At 41.9% G+C, this 18,050-nt stretch overlaps 3 protein-coding genes across 3 annotated transcripts in view; 1 reads left to right on the top strand and 2 right to left on the bottom strand.

Annotated features, from left to right (window-relative positions):
• Nucleotides 1–101: 101 nt before the first annotated feature.
• LOC111236082 (dehydrogenase/reductase SDR family member 13-like) lies at nucleotides 102–4,796 on the bottom strand. Its single transcript, XM_022764689.1, has 5 exons — nucleotides 4,563–4,796; nucleotides 3,953–4,071; nucleotides 3,358–3,481; nucleotides 2,244–2,570; nucleotides 102–916 (listed from the first exon to the last, which is right to left on the bottom strand). The coding sequence occupies exons 1-5, from the start codon at nucleotides 4,690–4,692 to the stop codon at nucleotides 654–656; spliced, it is 963 nt and encodes a 320-aa protein (XP_022620410.1). The 5' UTR covers nucleotides 4,693–4,796; the 3' UTR covers nucleotides 102–653.
• A 4,008-nt stretch (nucleotides 4,797–8,804) lies between these two features.
• Nucleotides 8,805–10,396, bottom strand: hikeshi (Hikeshi, heat shock protein nuclear import factor). The gene has a single exon (XM_022764706.1). It carries the CDS (start codon nucleotides 9,500–9,502, stop codon nucleotides 8,903–8,905), a length of 600 nt encoding a protein of 199 aa, XP_022620427.1. The 5' UTR covers nucleotides 9,503–10,396; the 3' UTR covers nucleotides 8,805–8,902.
• A 4,396-nt stretch (nucleotides 10,397–14,792) lies between these two features.
• Nucleotides 14,793–18,050, top strand: part of heatr5a (HEAT repeat containing 5A) — a 29,949-nt gene continuing 26,691 nt past the window's right edge. The window contains 6 exon segments of the mRNA XM_022764697.1: nucleotides 14,793–14,988; nucleotides 15,146–15,357; nucleotides 15,510–15,618; nucleotides 16,258–16,407; nucleotides 16,881–17,052; nucleotides 17,765–17,928. Of these exon segments, the coding sequence (XP_022620418.1) occupies nucleotides 14,863–14,988; nucleotides 15,146–15,357; nucleotides 15,510–15,618; nucleotides 16,258–16,407; nucleotides 16,881–17,052; nucleotides 17,765–17,928 (933 nt within the window). The 5' untranslated portion in view covers nucleotides 14,793–14,862.

The raw sequence follows: 18,050 nt of genomic DNA, 5'->3' as shown, positions 1-18,050 counted from the left end.
TATATAAAGGAAATTTAAAAAAAAAACTAAAACTTTACTCCATAAACGCGGGGATTAAAAACACGTCAACATTTTAGATTCTTCTCTAAAAACCACAGTTTAGATCTTTATTTATAGCATGAACAAGTTTTATTTCACTAAACTGGAAAAAAAGATTACACCAAAGTTTATTCATTTAATAAACAGTGGAAATAATTGTGAAATTTGTAAACACTTTTACTCTGTTTCATATTCTATATTTTACTTTTGACTGCACTGCATTTATTTGACAAGATTAATTACAAGTTACTTTGAAGATTCATTTTATTAATGTGATAAATTATAACGTGATGATCAACAGGATGTGCTTACACATTAAAGCATCATTACACGTGTGAAAACAGACTGGGTCAAAATATTTACTCATTTGTGTAAATATAAACAGTCTGTTAAAATAACAATTATTATCAATGAGGCTAAATATTTGTCAAAATTGCGTTCAAGGACACTCAGACAAACTTTAATGAGTGGCTCAGGTATAAGAAAACATTCCACATGACATTCATCAGTGAGGAAAGTGGATCAGACCTGTTGTTGTAATCACGAGTCTGTAAGTGTCACATTCATGTGAAACTCTGGAATAAAAACGAAGCTCTCAGATTTCACGTCCTTCTTCAGGACAGGCCGCAGAAACTCTCGCTGAGCTCCCACAGCTTCTTGGCCGCGGCGTCGTCTCTCGCCTTCGACTCGATGTTGATCAGCGGGGAACACTGGGTGAAGAAGTGGCCGCTCAGGTGCTCGATGCCTGGCTCCAGGGCACAGTGGAGCGTGGTCTGAGCTCCGGACTCAGCGTCCACAAAGAAGAGGAAGATGATGGGACTTAAGAAGAGCCTCCACCAGAAGCCGGAATATCGGCCGATCTCTGTCTTAATGGCTCCTGGAGAGAGAAAAGAAAAGAACCAAAGACTTTAACTGACAATAGATTTAATTCACGTGGACTGGAAGAAGAAAGAGATGAAAAGTACTGAAAGACAAAAAGAAAAATACTCATCGAGAACAAACTGTGACTCACGAAATCAAATTCCAAGATACTGAAAATAATGACACGCAAAGACTAAATATTAGAGATAAAAAGTCGTGATTGTGTTTAATGTTAAGTTTCATACGGAGACATTAGGAACACCTGTACACCTGCTCACTGGTGCAAATATCCAACCAGCCAAACATGTGGCGGCAGCGCAGTGAATAAAGCTTCAGACAATGTTCAAACATCAGACTGATTGTTGGTGGTGTGAGTGTTTCTGAAGCTGCTGATTTCACAACCACTACAACTGCGCCTGGTGGCTGTGTGCCTCCACCAACCGGTGCAGCTGCAGTCCATTAGCGTGGGGATTCTTGAGTTATGGCCATAAGTGGGTTTTAAGAAAATAACTCTGTCTGTGCAGAGCGGTGTAAAAGAAAAAAGAAAAAGAAAAAGAGGACTTTTGTGTGGAGTTTTCTGCTAACAAGGCTTTCTAAGTGTCCGATGACAAGTATCAACGCTCGCCACGAGCCTTGTGACGCATAGACGCCGTCAGGGAAACAATAAGATGCTTCTCAGTAGTAAGCCTATGAAATGACTTCAATTAGAGATGCATACCATTTACAGATTCAGATTTAAAATTGATTTACAAAAACAGCATAAAATACTGTAAATAAACCATTTACAATTATTTCACAGGAAAAGTAATAAAGCATTTCCTTAATTTCATATTTTAATAGACATTAAAAATAGGAATTAATAAATGAACGATTAATCCATCAATAAATACTTCTGATTTAAAAGAAGCATGAACGCTCATTAAATAAAGCACTTATAAATACATTTATTAATTCATGAATAAATAATAGAATTTGAAAAACTATTTGAAAAGACATTTTAAAATTGGTTGGAGAGCTAACCAGTGGGTTTCACCAGCGCTGAAGACCCAGGGTCCCTGAGAATGACTAAGCTAATCGATTAGCTAATAGGAAAAGGAAAAACAGCTGGAAAAAGGAAATGGAAATAGAAAATTGATTCCGGAAATGTTTTCCCATTTTTTAAATGTCTTTTCAAATAGTTTTTATATAGATAATAGATTTTTATCATTTGTCTTTTATCATTTCTAACTCGTCTGTTTTCTTTTCTTGGCAGAATTGGGTTTCCATAACAAGGACTCAGAGTTACCTACGGTAAAAAGCTGCATGCAAACATTAACATTAGCAAAAATCAGATGTGTACTGACCTGGGTGGAGGCTGTAGCAGGTGACGTCGCTGCCCTGCAGTCTCTTGGCGAGCTCGTAGGTGAAGAGGATGTTGCACAGTTTGCTGTGGGAGTAGTTCAGGAAGAGCTGGAAGGTGTTGCTGCCCAAAACTAAATCTCTGTGAGTCGTCAGACAGTTGAAATCCACCTTCCCGAACGCGTAGGCTTTGGAGGCCACGGTCACCACACGGCTCGGCCCGCTTGCCTTCAGCCGGTCCAGGAGCAACGCCGTCAGCAGGAAGTGACCCAGGTGATTGACACCAAAGATCATCCCGAAACCATCCTCCGTCTTTCCACTGTTCATCAGACCTGAGGACAGAAACACCAGGAAGTGACAGAGTCCAAGTAAAAACTGTTATCTCTAAAGGATCTGAAGTTGGACGATTCGTCCAGTACAGATATTCAGGATATGTTTAGCCTAGCTTAGCATAAAGAATAAAGGATGTGGATATCAGGGCCTGTATTTATCAACCTGCTAACAGTGAAACATTAAAGTAAAAATCTTTCACTTAAATAAATAAATAAAAACTATCAAACGACTTTGTCTAAAGATTCTGTTAAATGTCTTAGAACTGAGCTGCCTCTGTTTTCTGTCTGATGATGATGATGATAATAATAATAATAATAATAATGATACTTAAGAAGAGACTAGTTTTAGACTGTTATTTATATTTTAACACTTGAGAGGATACTACAAGTCTTTTTTTATTTATCCAGGTTATAGTGACCAATATGGTTCACCTATTGTACATTTTAAGATTAGACTTATTCGATTTTGGTGGCTAAAGGTCAAAGGTCTAGGTCACCTCACAGAACACTTTTTAGCCATTATGTTAATATTTTATGTGATTCTGGATAAACAGGGACGTAACCTGGAACTAGTCTCAGTGTAGGAGGGATACGACCACGAGGAGGTGATTTTAGTCTGCTCTAATTTGACAGGCACAGTGAGAGAGAGAGAGAGACAAAAAAGTTGGGGAGAGAGAGAGAGGACGACATGCAGCAAAGGGCCACAGGTCGAACTCGAACATGTGGCTGCTGCTGCTTCTACTTTCAGTCCGAACAACACTAGAACTATAAATAACAACAAACTAACCTGCGTTGTTGATGAGGAGGTCCAGCCTGGACTCAGACCGGAGGAAGTTGTCGGCAAAGGACCGAACAGACTTCAGACTTGCCAGGTCGAGCTGCATGAAGATCACCTGGTTGTTCCCTGTCTCCTGATCACACAGCACAACATGATCAGTCAGGTCAGAGGACCTTTAGATCAATACATGGGTTTCCAGCTTTTATCATGTTCCATTATGAGCGTTGTGTTTCTCAGCTTTGTTGTTTTTTATACAACAAATATCCTTAAACTAACATTGATACAGAGAAAAGGGCAGATTCACTTTGAATGTATAACTGTGTATCATCAGCATGATGAAAACAAACGTTATTATCCCCAGGTGACAACATACTGTGTTATATGTATTTCTACAGAGGAGAAGAGGACCTAGAACGGAGCCTTGAGGTACACCAGATGTAACTGTGTCAGTCAAGTCAGTCATTTTATTAACCACACAATTCCTGGAGAGTGAAACAAGTGAACTACAATAAACCTGGGAACCTAAATATGCATGAATGGGGTGATAATCCTGGTGACCCGGTGTGGTGACCTCTACAGTCAGAAACTCTTTCTTTATCTTCACCTGGATAATTTCCTGAATGGCTGCCTCAGCTCGCCCTCTGTCCCGGCAGGCTAGGATCACTCTAGCCCCCCTCCTGGCCAGGTCCATGGCCGTGGTCTTGCCGATGCCAGTGTTTGCTCCTGGAGAACAGGAACACAATCATTTTTAGTAGTATTCCTTGAGACTTGCAATGAAACTAATCATTTGACTAGTTCCATTTTGCCATTTTGCTTTAGAGCTTTACTCTTATTCATTTGGGGATAAATTGGTCTGATTTTCTATTTCTAAATGGAATTAAAGAGTTTTCAATCGTCTTGAATTGGAGTTGATGAAAAAATATTTTTCAAATCCATTAGTAAACGGTTAAATGGATTTATGCATTAATATACTGCTTTTCTAGTCTTATTGACAACTGTGCTTTCCAGTTTGAGTCAAAACCAGCAACAACTCAAAACAGCATGGAAGAAGAAGAAAATGAAAATGGGGGGAGGGGGGATTAAAACAAATTCCTAAAAAAAAAAAGGGCCACATAATGTCCAAGATAGATTTCTCCTGACTGTCCACTGAGCACATCAGCGTTACTTCCTTCTTCTCCTGTACAGGCAGCTTTGTCTGTGGGCTGTGAACTCACCAGTGACGATGGCAGTTTTCCTGTGTAACTTGGCAGTAGATTTACATCTGGGCAGCTTGAGAACGGTCATGAGGAGAAGAAAATAAACTCCGACTGACAGAGCTCCAAACAGCAGCAGCTCCTGCATCATCCTGTCTGCAAATACACCAAACTACAGACAGGCAATGAACCAAACATGCACACACACAGTGAGGCAGTCGGTCAGCTGCTTCAGTGTGTGTGTGTGTGTGTGTGTGTGTGTGTGGACTGTTATGCAACAGTTTATCGGCTGTACCAGCAGCTCCACGCCCTTTTCCCTTCACAGCCAGTTTCATGTTTCCTTACAGTTCTTGCACCTAAACTCTGCTGCAGAGATCGGATCAATGACAGTTTACAGGCTGACGGTTCATTCTTAGGAACTCCAGTGAGGGGGAAAAGTAAGAGAAGAGTAAATATGCAGTTATTCAGTGTGACTGTTCTCAGCTGCTACATGTTGATATAATCAATAATGCTGTTCATATGAATCTTGAATTGCATCACACATTCACAGGGAAATCAGCTAAGCCACTGTGTCAAGGTTGAATGCTTGAAGCTGACTTATAGCTCCACCTTATGGAAGCCTATAGGGGACTATATTCAAATGATAATGTAATTCCACAAAAGCATTTTAATTTTCCATATATGTATGTGTTATTTGAGTACAAATGAAAATATAAATTTAATAAACCAATTTTCATTTTCACATACTTGTATGGGCATTCTAGGACCATATTGAAATGAAAAAGGAAAAGCTGTTTGACATTTCATTTTCAAAGTCATGCCCTGCTGCACAGTGGACACTATTCAAATGTTAATTTAAATTTGATAATTAAAATGCAACAAACAATTTAACCTAAGTTTAAAAATAGGCAAGCAATATTCAGGTCACAATGAAAATGATTTTTTTTTAACAATTTGAAAATGAAAACGAAAACAGCATTTGACATTTCATTTTTTCAAAGTCTTAACCTGCACTGTAAAAAAAAAGTCCTAATTTTACAGAAAATAACTGAAAATTTACAGTAATATTCAGTTTTTTTTTTAAATTGTGAACAAAAGTCTGTAAAATTACAGAAATGATCTGTGAATTAACAGCCAAACTTCTATTTTAAGCATTATGCCAATAATAATGAATTACATTTATTTCCCATTTTGGTAAAGAAAAATTACATACAAATCTGTGTAAAATGACAGTAATTATCTGTAATTAAAAATGTAGCTTGTTATTATAAAGGTTAATGTCCATACGAACAATTTAAAGATCTTCTCTATAATTTCAGGGTGAATCTTATTAGTTTTACATTTATGTGACTTCAACATTCAAACTTTGTAATTCTGGATGAAATGTAGCAAACTTTTTTTCATCACATCAAACATTCAAAATTCAAACAGAAAAGTTTGAAGTACTGGAATGTATCCCAGCATGCACTGGGAGGAAAGCAGGAAAATGGTTTATCTCTCTCACACACACACACACACACACACACACACACACACACACACCTATGGACAATTTAGAGTCCTCAGTGAATGAAATGTCATGTCTTTGTTCTAGTAATCAGAGTCCTGGAGGAAACACGAGGAGAACATGCAACACTGCAAGAAAGAACCAGGGTCGAAGCTGAACCCAGGAGCTTCTTGCTGTTGTCTTCCTGCCTGGACTTTACTAGTCTGTGTGTTTGTGCCAGAAGAAACCATATCTGGATGAGAGGGTGGAGCTGGGGAGGAGGGAGGGGTGGATCATACCTGTATCCTCGAGGACACCAAGTAAACCCTGCTAACATTAAACTGTAAAACCACAGTGTAAAATGTATTCCAACACTAAGACTGATGATGAATAATGGCTCCTGGACTTTTTGCACCTTCCCTCCATCACTTAGCTATGAAGTATTATTTTACATTTCTACTATAATTTATACTTGTTACTAAATAAGATTTATCCACCTCTTTATTATGCAAACTTGTCTTGTGACAGTGAAGTTCACCTGCAGCTTCATTCACAACATGCAGCATTGTGTGGCTATTTCTATGTTAGCTTTAATCAACAACATAAATACTAGAAATATTTAAATGTTGTCTGACAACACTGACAATGAAGGATCAAAAAACATGCTGATGTTAATCTGTAAATACTTTCACCTGTGGAGGTGGTGACAGTGCTAGAGATGATCCATCACTTAATCACAGTTTAATATTTATAAATTCTGATCTTAAAGTGTTGCTACCATCACCTGTCAACAGCAGCAGAAATGAAGTTGCAGGTAAGAAACTGAACCTGTGAATCCTGAAGACAGAGAATAATAAACTAACTCATCAGCAGTTAGTCTGTCATTTCATCAGAGGAAGATGAACTGGGAGAGGTTTTCTACCATCATCATCATCATCACAGCACATTAGAGAACTAAGGATGTCCATGCAGTCTCCCTTCTCCACAACCAGATGAATGGAAACAAATGGGCTGCTCTGTACATGAGGTCCTCCTTCTGTTGGCACAGATCACTCAGTTTTCACAGTGTGGAAACCTTTCAAATGACAATAAAACACAAACACTTGAGTTAAGATGCGGTGGATCACAGTTAATCACAAATATCGATCAGCTGTCAGGATAGGTGCATGAATGTCTGCTTCAGTTGAGGACTGGTTTGAGTATTAAATGAACAAACTTCTATATGACAAATATTTGTCTACACATTTTGTAAACGTCACGTTATCTTAACTTGAACTATCACGACATCTTGATGGACAATGTATTAACCAACATTAACGCTGCGCATTACACTAACGCAGATCACTTAAACTGGGTCACATGTGGAGAAACACAAACCAAACGTCGTTAGATTAACGTCGATTAAATTCACCTTTTTATTGGGCTTTGACTGAACACCTCCACGGGCTAACCCAGGTTGACACAGGTTATCAGCCCAGCGGGGCCAGGTACCGTTAGCATAGCAATCGCTAAATTATCAGCTAACGCTAGCACTAGCTGGCTAGCTTGGTTAGCAAGGTGCATCTTCACCTGAACTGTGATATTAACAGGGATGCTAATTTTGGCTAGCAAAGAAATAAGCTTGAAACAAAATGTACTTACCGGAAAAAAATGAACCGTCGACTCCTCTGAGTGTCTTTGAGAACAACTGAACACAGAACAAGACACTTTCAGGTAAACAACATGTTGGAGCTAACTTTGATGACCTGAATGAGTCACCTAAGAGAAGTTAAGTGAATTTATATCCTGCAAAAATACCAGGTAAGAAAACATTTACTCTATTGTTTTTATGACGTTATTTGTGTTCATGTCGTTTATTTCGGTTTAAAAATAGACGGATAAACCAATGTCATTAAGTATGTATGTTTATTCTGCGTCATTAACGTGTTAAAGCGAAAAGCTAACCGCGATTAGCGCGATAGCCATAACAGCATTTTTCTCAATGTAGAAGTGTATGTGTTGCTAGTATGTGTTAATGTTGTCAGCTGGTTTAAAGCTTAAACGAACTGATGAGAGGTGAATGAGTAAAGTGACTGAGGACACTGTCTTGTACACACTTATACACTTAGACAGAGAGGACCAGGAAACACATTGAGGAGCAGGAGTCTAAACTCTATCGATTACAGAAACTCCAGAGACGATGGAGATGAGACACTACAGTGACGTCAGCACGGTGTTTGGCTAACATACATTTGGGCTCCCATTCATCTTGGTCAACCGTTTCCCATGTTTTCCAGGACATGTGCTGGTTGAGTAGAGATTTTTTTTCCCCCTTGAATTGATCAAAAATCATCCCCATTTATAAAAGGGCTTATAACGCATAATTAATGGTTAGTAAATTATTTACTAATTCTTTACAGCTCAGTTGTAAGACAACAATAAAGTTTTGGGTTGCCAGGTTGTGGAAAATCCTCCTCCAGCTTGACACAAACTGTGTGTAATTTAATAAATGGTTCAATCATAACAAGTCTGCAGCTTTTAATTATCCGTTTACTAATAGAGTTTGGTCCAGATGTTCTACAGTTTGTTTTCCATATGATGAAACAACTGATAAATCAACATTGGTCTTATTGCTGCTTATAGTTGATCTGTAAAGGCATTAGTAAGTGATATTTACCATTAATTACAGACTCGTCGTAAATACAGCTTTCTCGGAGAGTGGTGGAAGGATTCTGGCCAGTCTGAGAACAGGTTACAGACTGGTTTCTGTGTCAGAGATGAAGGAGACCGGAGCTGGGTGAAAACTAGTACAGACTTTTATTAGAAGCTGTAGGCACTGTGGAAACTCCTCGGTAGGTTTTGTCTTTGGTCAGAGTCTCTGATGTCTCTGCTCTCATCAGTTTTTCCAGAAGTTCGGGTTCTGGGCCATCCTCCTCTGAAAGTTTTCATACCACTTGAGGACGCAGCTGGACGGGATGAAGGTCTCGTTGGGGTTCGGCGTCATCTGCGCCTGTGTCACGGCGAAGGAGGAGGCGAAGTTGTACAGACTGTCCAGCATCTTCTGGGTGAACTGCAGGAACGAGTCCACGGTGGACACAGCGGCGCTGGACACCGGCATCTGCTGGGCCAGCTGGTCCAGAGCCTCCACCGACACGCCGACCTGAGCCACAGAGGGGGACGAGGAGGAGGAGGCCATGGTGCCGAAGGGGTGCGCCCCGCCCTCCCCGGCCTTCAGCCCGGAGATCTTGAAGATGGCGCTGGGCTTCTCGTTGGTGATGAAGCCGAGCAGCTGCCACACCGAGCCGCCGCTCGCCGGGTCCGGGAAGGAAAAGTAAACGGCACCGCCCATGCCGGCAGGGAACGGCACGGTGCCCAGCATGAACACCACCACGTGTTTCACGTTCTCATAGTCCGGCAGGTTGAACACGAACTTGTCCGAAGCGACCTGCAACGCGTCAGTCTGCACCAACCTGCCGGCGACCAGACAACCGAACATCCCCAGTGACTGTCCGTTAGCCGTTAGCCGTTAGCCGCAGCCTAGCCTGCCAGTTGGTCTGACTCAGCAGCTCCGAACTGCTAACTGCAGGGTCTGTTGCTTATCCGGTAACAGACGGAGGAACGGATCCCACCGCCGCTGACACTGAACATACAGACAGCAGTTACGGGCCGGTGGAAAGTTCTAGCCCCGTCAGTCATGTCAGTACGGCCCACTGCGGCTGCTGCTCGGCTATCGACTTAGCTGACTATCTGGGAGATTATAGCCCCTCCATTGTGTTTGACAGGCAAATCTTTCTCTCACTTTCTCACTCTTCGCACTTTTTCGCTCTTTATCGACACATTTGTCAGAATCATCTCATCCAACTGTAACCTTCAACACGTTACTGGTTAAACGTGTGGTATGAGGAATCCTACCTTAAAGACTAAACTCGGGGTAACAGCGTTAATGCAGCGCTACGTTGTTGGCAGCGTAGACGATCGATGATTCGTTAATCGACTCACTGCCAACAGCCGAGCAGTTAAGTTAGCGGGAGATAGACCGGAAAAGAGACTTCTTTATTAACAAATTAAAACAAAAATGTCGCGTAAGAACGTAATAGATATTAAAAACAAAATAAATGAAGACATGGATAAGGCATTTTAAGTTTTATATTTCACGTAAAAAATTAAGATACTGTAATGAAATATAACACAATTATTTTTTTTGTAAAATTATAAAATTTTGAGATTTACATTAAAGCACAAAGGATTTTTGTTACATTCAAGATGTTGCAATGTCTTTACCTTCCATGTAGTGTCTGTGCCTTTATTATACATTACATTTAACAATATAATGACTTGTTTGAGGAGTCCTCAAAACCACTTATTTTTGTCTTTATTTCTACTTACTGCAGTTGGTAAATATTGTAACATCAGTGTTGAATATTGGTGTTATTAAAATTAAAAAGAAAAACCATAACGTTGAAGTTGTTGGTTAATAACTACAAAAAGGTGATATTTGATGTAATTGATTGAATGTAACATGGTGAGTGGTTGGTAGTAGAATCTTTCACTGCAGGAAAGCAATATTTTTCATCAACAGAAATTTTTATCTGCCACCCCAGCTTGTCTCCTCTCTCTATTTGAGAGATTCTCTCTTTTTATCACTTAGGTCTCTATTTTTCACAGTTGTACACACGTAGAGGATTAATAGTAAAATTAATTGAATGGCCTCACAGCAAGAAGGTTCCAGGTTCGAGTCCTGGCTCGGACGCGGGGATCTTTCTGTGTGGAGTTTGCATGTTCTCCCTGTGCCTATGTGGGTTCTCTCCAGGTACTCCGGCTTCCTCCCACAGTCCAAAGACATGCAAATGGGGACTAGGCTAATTGAATACTCTAAATTGACCATAGGTATGAATGTGAGAGTGAATGGTTGTTTGTCTCTGTGTGCCCGGCGATGGACTGGCGACCTGTCCAGGGTGTACCCCACCTCTCGCCCGAAAGGATGCTGGGATAGGCTCCAGCCCCCCCGCGGCCCTACTAGAGGATAAGCGGTAGACAATGAATGAATGAATGAATTGAATGTTGAATTGGCTAAAATGGAATGTACTTGAATTAACAAAAAAAAAAAGAAAGGAGGCGTTTTATTTTGAAAAACAGTGACCGGATGTACATTCAGACCGTTCCTGCTGACTTGACACTCGACTCGATTCAGCCGCGGGGAGCTCAGCTGTTTGTCCGGAGACATTTACAGCATCAAAATAAACTGAAATAAACTTTCTGCCGGTGACATCCTGGGCTGACACCTTCCCTGCGCGGATTAACGACTTTTAACGGGCTCTTAACAGGTAAATCGTTTCGTTTTATGTCCCGGTCTCTGTGTAAACTTTTGCCCGTTAGCTAACCGGGTTAGCCACCCCGATGCTAGCAGCGGAGTCAGTTATTCTGCAGTTTGTTTCTTAAACAGAAGACAAAAAGGTGTTTTGTAGTTTGTAGGTTTAGTGCAGTGACAGAGGCGTTTTTCAGGACACAGCAGCTGCTGTTAGCATAGTTTGCTACATGTTGTACTAACGAGTGATGCGTTTGCGGGTCTGTTTTGAGTATATGAACCTCACCACAAATGCCCCGAACTTTCCCCTCAGATAGATTCAGATATTGAAGTAATCTCATACGTTTGTTGTAACTGCCCCAGTTGTAGGAAATATTCTATTTCTTGGACATAATTTTCCCCAATTTTAACCTGACATATTTGGAAATCTTGGAGTTATACGTTACCTTCACTGACTAGGGATTAAATTCAGTTTGAACGATGAACCAACTGGTGCAAACGAGGTTAAAAAGCAAATGAACACACCCTGAAAATCTCACCTCCAGTGGTTTAATTTCTCACTTTGCTGCAGTGATGTGAAGTGTACTTTCAGTACGCTGTGACATCACTGGTGGGTGTGGCTACAGTTGTAACAAGGTGAAATGCACATACACATTGATCTCTGCTGAGATCATCCTGGTTGTTTTTATCTTTCGTTTTGTTCAGTTTCTATTTTCAGTGGATGAATTGACGCATGGACGAGTGTTTTTGTCCCTTCAGATCTGCTGGCAATCAGAGCCGGTAGTCACTGATCCAGCTGTTCCTATCCTGATGCTGATTCTGCTCCCTCAGCTGATACTAAGTCCCGAGCTCACTCATTCATGTTTACAGTAACATGAGGTCAGAGATGTCGTGGCGTCTGTGACCTGTTGTTTCTGCTCAGAGACACTGAGTCTTCTGCTGACGCTTGACTTTATGTAGAAGCTGTATTTCAGGTGGACGTGTCACATCACAAACCTGATCTTCTTCAGAGAAGCTCAGTATTGGTGCTGATACTGATCCAGATCAGTGCATCATTTTCCAAGCTATACTCTAACTCCAGCCTCCGGCCTGAACCACGTCACGCTGATCTGAATATGTTTTACTCTGTCGGTCGACTTCACCTTCAGCTCTGAAGCCGCGATGGTGATTTTTTTCTAACATTTCGGGGATCAAACGATTAAGCGATTAGTTGAAAAAAATCATTGGCATCGTAATCGATAAGGAAAATAATTATCATGCCTCGTTAATTTATTGATAATATGAATCATTTAAATTAGGGCTGAACAATTAACCAAAAATATAACTGAAGCCATAAGTGAAGCGTTGTGTTGCTGCAGAGACGCTCCGGCCTTTAAATCATGACCTCTAGATGTAAAGGATTGTGTTTGTTTGACACAAGCCTCAACAAAAATCAATCATCATTCTTATTATTTTTGCAGTGAAAATGAAATGACACAATCGCACTAATTCCAAAAAACGTTCCAAAAATAATTGCAATATGTTTTTTTTTTTGCGTATCGTATGACATATCAACCTTAATTTAAACCTTAATTTTTTTTTTTAAGTCAAAATGTCAAAAATTCAGTTTCCAGTTTTTCTAAATAAAACAAATGCTGATGTGACACTTTTATTATTTTCTGGCTTTTTGTAAAATAAACAAGAAAAATGTTCAGATTAGTTGATGATGGTAATTATATAATGATGCAGGAGGAAGCAGAGTGACGTCCTGTGATTAACAGTTTATTAAAAGCTCAAAGTGACATGTTTGTACTGAGGTATTCAGCTCTGCAGGAGAGAGTCTGCTTTAAGCTCTGTGTTATTTTCTCTCTGTGAACTGTGTGTGTGTGTGTGTGTGTGTGTGTGTGTGTGTGTGTGTGTGTGTGTGTGTTAATGGAGGAGACAAAGTTGTGCTCTTGAATAATGTATGAGCTGCTCTCTCAGATATTCTTCCAGCGTCTCCTCCTCCCCCTCCTGTTCCGGTCCGATCCGCTCTGGTAGCTTCTCAATGGGAAACAAAGACTGGACCGCTCGGCCCAAAAACACTGGACGTCTCTCAATAGATCTCTGAGCTCCTTCAGCAGCGGCCATAACAGGTTATATCTGATTTATAGCGGGTCACCAGTTTGTCTTCCAGGTCAGGTTTTTCCCACAAAACCACACGTGAACGCAGCGCTGTCACAGACGTCCGGTTTCCCTCATTGGCACCTGAATGCATCACAGTGTTTACGGCAGAGACGCTGAGAGCTAAACTAATTAACAACAGTCAGGTGAAGAAAACAGAGGCTCTGAGAGAGAGGCTCTGTGTTGTAGTTCTGAACCTGGGGAGGTTTGTGGGTTCATGTGTGAAACCCGGAGCCTGGACTCAGTGGTGTTTCAATGTTTTCAACTCCAGACTTTGTGGAGGATTCAGACACAGTCCGTGATCTTTGGGCGTCTGTTTCCTTCTTGTCCAGGTGAGGGTGGGAGTGTTGTCTCCTGTGGGGCTCTGGGTCCCCACCAGGGTTTGTCAGAAGACATGAAACACAGTGTGGAGCCTCAGGGAACACGGACAGAGGCAGAACTTCACACAGCAAAAGGCCGTCAGGGTCTGTCTGGTTCTGGTTCAACTCAACTCAACTGGTTCAGATCAGATTAACTGGTTCAGATCAGATTAACTGGTTCAGATCAGTTTAACTGGTTCAGATCAGATTAACTGGTTCAACTCAGTTTAACTGGTTCAGATCAGATTAACTGGTTCAGATCAGATTAACTGGTTCAGATCAGTTTAACTGGTTCAACTCAGTTTAACTGGTTCAACTCAACTCAACTGGTTCAGATCAGATTAACTGGTTCAGATCAGTTTAACTGGTTCAACTCAGTTTAACTGGTTCAACTCAACTCAACTGGTTCAGATCAGATTAACAGTTTCAGATCAGATTAACTGGTTCAGATCAGTTTAACTGGTTCAACTCAACTCAACTGGTTCAGATCAGATTAACTGGTTCAACTCAGTTTAACTGGTTCAACTCAGTTTAACTGGTTCAGATCAGATTAACTGGTTCAAATCAGATTAACTGGTTCAGATCAGTTTAACTGGTTCAACTCAGTTTAACTGGTTCAACTCAACTCAACTGGTTCAGATCAGATTAACAGTTTCAGATCAGATTAACTGGTTCAACTCAACTCAACTGGTTCAACTCAGTTTAACTGGTTCAGATCAGATTAACTGGTTCAGATCAGATTAACTGGTCACCTTGTGCGTTTGCGTTGCAGTAATTAAAGGAGTGGTTCGACTTCCTCTGTGCAGCTGCTTAGTTTATCTTATTTTAGCTTAGTTTATTTTAACATAAAGACAGAGCAGAAAGAGAAATTTCACCTACCAGCCTCCTGTAGCTCATGACTAACACTGTAAAGCAGAAGTAATCTGAGTTCATTCCTTCTTCCGTTGTTTTTAACAGGATTTAGAGGAATGGCAGAGCAGGAGAGAGGACTTCTCCCTCACTGAGAAGAAGAGGAGGAGGAGGAGGAGGAGGAGCTGCTGCAGTTTCAGGATGGAGCGAGCTCACAGCCTCCTGCTGAACGAGGAGGTGTGCAATCAGCTGGGTGAACATCAGAGGGCGGAGTTTATCTTCGAGTGGCTGAACCACCTGAAGAAACTCCTCCCATCCACAGACAGGGTGAGAGCTGCTGTCAGAGGTCAAGAATTGACCCTGACGGTCACTACGGAGGCCCGGAGAGGACATTTCTGTTTATCACCAGTCACCTCTACACTTTGTTTCTGACTGTTTAAAGTGTGTGATATTTGATCAGCTGGACTTTTCTCCACCTGTTCAGGTCGACATCAAACACAACCAGCGGCGCCTGGTCGACCAGCTGTCGACCGTTCTGATTGGCTCCCCCGGCCCTCCGACCCGCTGGCTGCTGGCCCACTGCTTGGCTCTGCTCTACCGCCTGGGAGACCCGGTACCTTCCAGTTTATTGGTGGAGAGGTGCAATGACATCATCCGCAGCAAAGACGACTCTCCGTCAGGCCTCCCCACCCGGCTGTAAGTCAGGCTGAGTTCATGTCCCATTGGAAAGATGGGAAAACAGAGCTTCCAAGTGAAAATACTTACTCAGATTGTGGGAGAAAGCTTCGTTTGAGTTCACAGCTACAGATCGATGAACAGACCCACGATGATGCGTTTGTGTGTTTCAGGGCAGCCGTCGCGTGTCTCGGCGCTCTGTACGAGCAGCTCGGCCGGATGCTCGGCGGCTCCTTCAGAGACACTCTGACCAACCTGCTGAAGGCCATGAAGAGCGCGGAGGTACGTCTTCCTCTGAACGTCACATCTCTGTGACACTGTCGCACAGAGAACAAGATGACTCACATCTGTGCAGCAAAGTTTAATAAAAAGTTAAAGGTTAAAAACTAAATGAGATTTTGAAATGACAACTTCATGTTGAAAAATCAAATTTAAATAACTGAATAAAATAAATGAATGGTTTGTTTTACAATGAATTTTTAAATAAATGAATGAACTTTATGTATTTCAAGCAAACAATGAAGTTCAAAGTGCTGAAGAAGAAACCACAGGTTTAAAACCTACTCGCACAAAAGGAAGGTTTGTGCTTGTGCTTAAAAAACAAATTACTATTTATAAAACAGCTTCTCGCTCAGGAGAGTAAAACATAAAAGAATTATTTAAATATAAACTCAAATTAATTTGGTATTTAAACATTTCCAACCCATGAAAAGCAGCGACCTGTCCTCGTCCATGTCAGCGATGAAGGTGATGAATATTTAAGTTTCCATGACAACGTGTGATTCACAGAAACAGCACCTCTTTGTAGTTATCTGAGGTTCAGACCCAGTTGACCAACTTCAGCAGTAGTACAAAGAAATTACGTAGCTACGTTTTTATAAACTGTAAATCACTCCCCCGCTCCCTCTCCCTCTCTCTCAGTCTCAGGGTCGCTATGAGATCATGTTGAGTGTGGAGAAGATCCTGCGAGGTTTAGGCGTCAGCGCTGTGCCGTGTCACCGTGACGTCTACAAGGCGGCGAGGACCTGTCTGACGGACCGATCCATGGCTGTGCGCTGCGCCGCCACTAAGGTACAGTCTGACCCTTAACCCTTATTTTTTATTTTATTATTTCTTTATTTATTATTCTATTTTTATTAATTTTATTTTCTATTTAAAAAAATACTATTGAATTTCTTATTTATGTAATAATTATTTTATTAATTATTTTATTAATTATTTTATTTTATTTTTTATTCAATTTTTTATTTTATTTTTATGTTTTCTTGTTGGTGCGTTCAAGGCCCCTCTGACTTAACAGTGATGACTCAGAGCGAGCAGCCTCTGTCTGACTGCGGGAGCGTCTCAGATCCCTTCACTACGACCTTGTTTCCTTCCCTTGCGTCTTCTGTGTGTCTGAGTGTTTGGATGTTTGACACGTTTATTACAAACCTGCTGATGCTCTGGGGTGTCCTCGCTCCTCACAGCAGGAATAAGAGGAAGTACCTGGTGTCACATGACCAGTGTGTGGAGAAGCTAACAGCTGCTGTGTCTCGCTCTGTCAGTGTTTGCTGGAGCTGCAGAGGGAGGCGGTGTTCCTGTGGACCAGCGAGCTGGAGAACGTGGCCACTCTGTGCTTCAGAGCCTTCGAAGGATCCAACTACAACGTCCGAGTGTCTGTGGCCAAACTGCTGGGAACTCTGCTGGCTGCTGCCGTGGAGCCCAGGCAGCCAACCGGTACGACCGGGGGGGGGGGGGGGGGGGGGGNGGGGGGGGGGGGGGGGGGGGGGCAGGAGCGTCAGAGCTACTGGGGGGGAAGAGGGAATCATACAGTTACTTCAACAGTTTCCTCTTGGCGCCTCCTGCATCATGGAGAGTCAGCAGAAACACCTTAAGTTCAGATTTTCCTTAAAGTCGGAGTTAATTTTCCTTAAAATAAAAACAGTTGCACTAAACACCCCAAGTCTACTCCTTAAGGTTTCCTTAAAATGTTCACTTAAGTGTTTAAGGTGTTCTCCTTATCGTAGTCTTATACTTAAGGAATCACCTGAACCTTAAAACCTGAAGGAGTTGTGTGCGACCGGCCCCAGATGTTTAAGATCACGTCTGGGTGTCCGGTGTCAGGGGAGGTTAGCCTAGCTTAGCGTAGCGCCTGGAGGCAGGGGGCGTCTTGATTATTGATCTGATCAGTCGGTTTAATCGAAGCAGATTCATGACTGATTTTCCTCGAGTTATTAAAGATGTCAAACAAAGAAAGTGTCAGATTTAAAGTTGTGTATGAACATGTAAGATTGTTTTTAAAGAATATGGCGGATGTAGATCGGGGGTGTCTCAAAGACTGACCCCGACTCCCTGCTGTTCAAGGACTCCAGTCTTACCCATCATGCTCGTGCACACAGGGAAGGTGGTCACATGTTTAAATGAAGACCTGAACCCTTTTTTTCCACAGCAGCGCCGAGGCAGGGAGGGCGGGGTCGAAGCTCTCTGGAGGAGGTGATGGATTTGTTGACGGCGGGGTTCCTGCGGGGCGGGGCGGGCTTCCTCCGAGCCAGCGGAGACATGTTGAAGGGGACGAGCTCCGTCAGCAAGGACATCCGCATCGGAGTCACACAGGTGGGTAATCACTCACTCACCTGAGGAGCAGATTACAATGAGTAGACTCAGATCTCACCTCCTCCTCCTCCTCCTCCTCCTCCTCCTCCTCAGGTCTTCGTGGTCTTCGTCTCCACCCTGGG

The sequence above is a fragment of the Seriola dumerili genome, unplaced genomic scaffold, assembly GCF_002260705.1.
Source record: "Seriola dumerili isolate Sdu_G_001 unplaced genomic scaffold, Sdu_1.0 BDQW01000565.1, whole genome shotgun sequence".
Lineage (NCBI taxonomy): Eukaryota > Metazoa > Chordata > Actinopteri > Carangiformes > Carangidae > Seriola > Seriola dumerili.
Note: the sequence above shows the minus strand (reverse complement) of the source record. Positions and strands in the feature narration are given on the sequence as shown.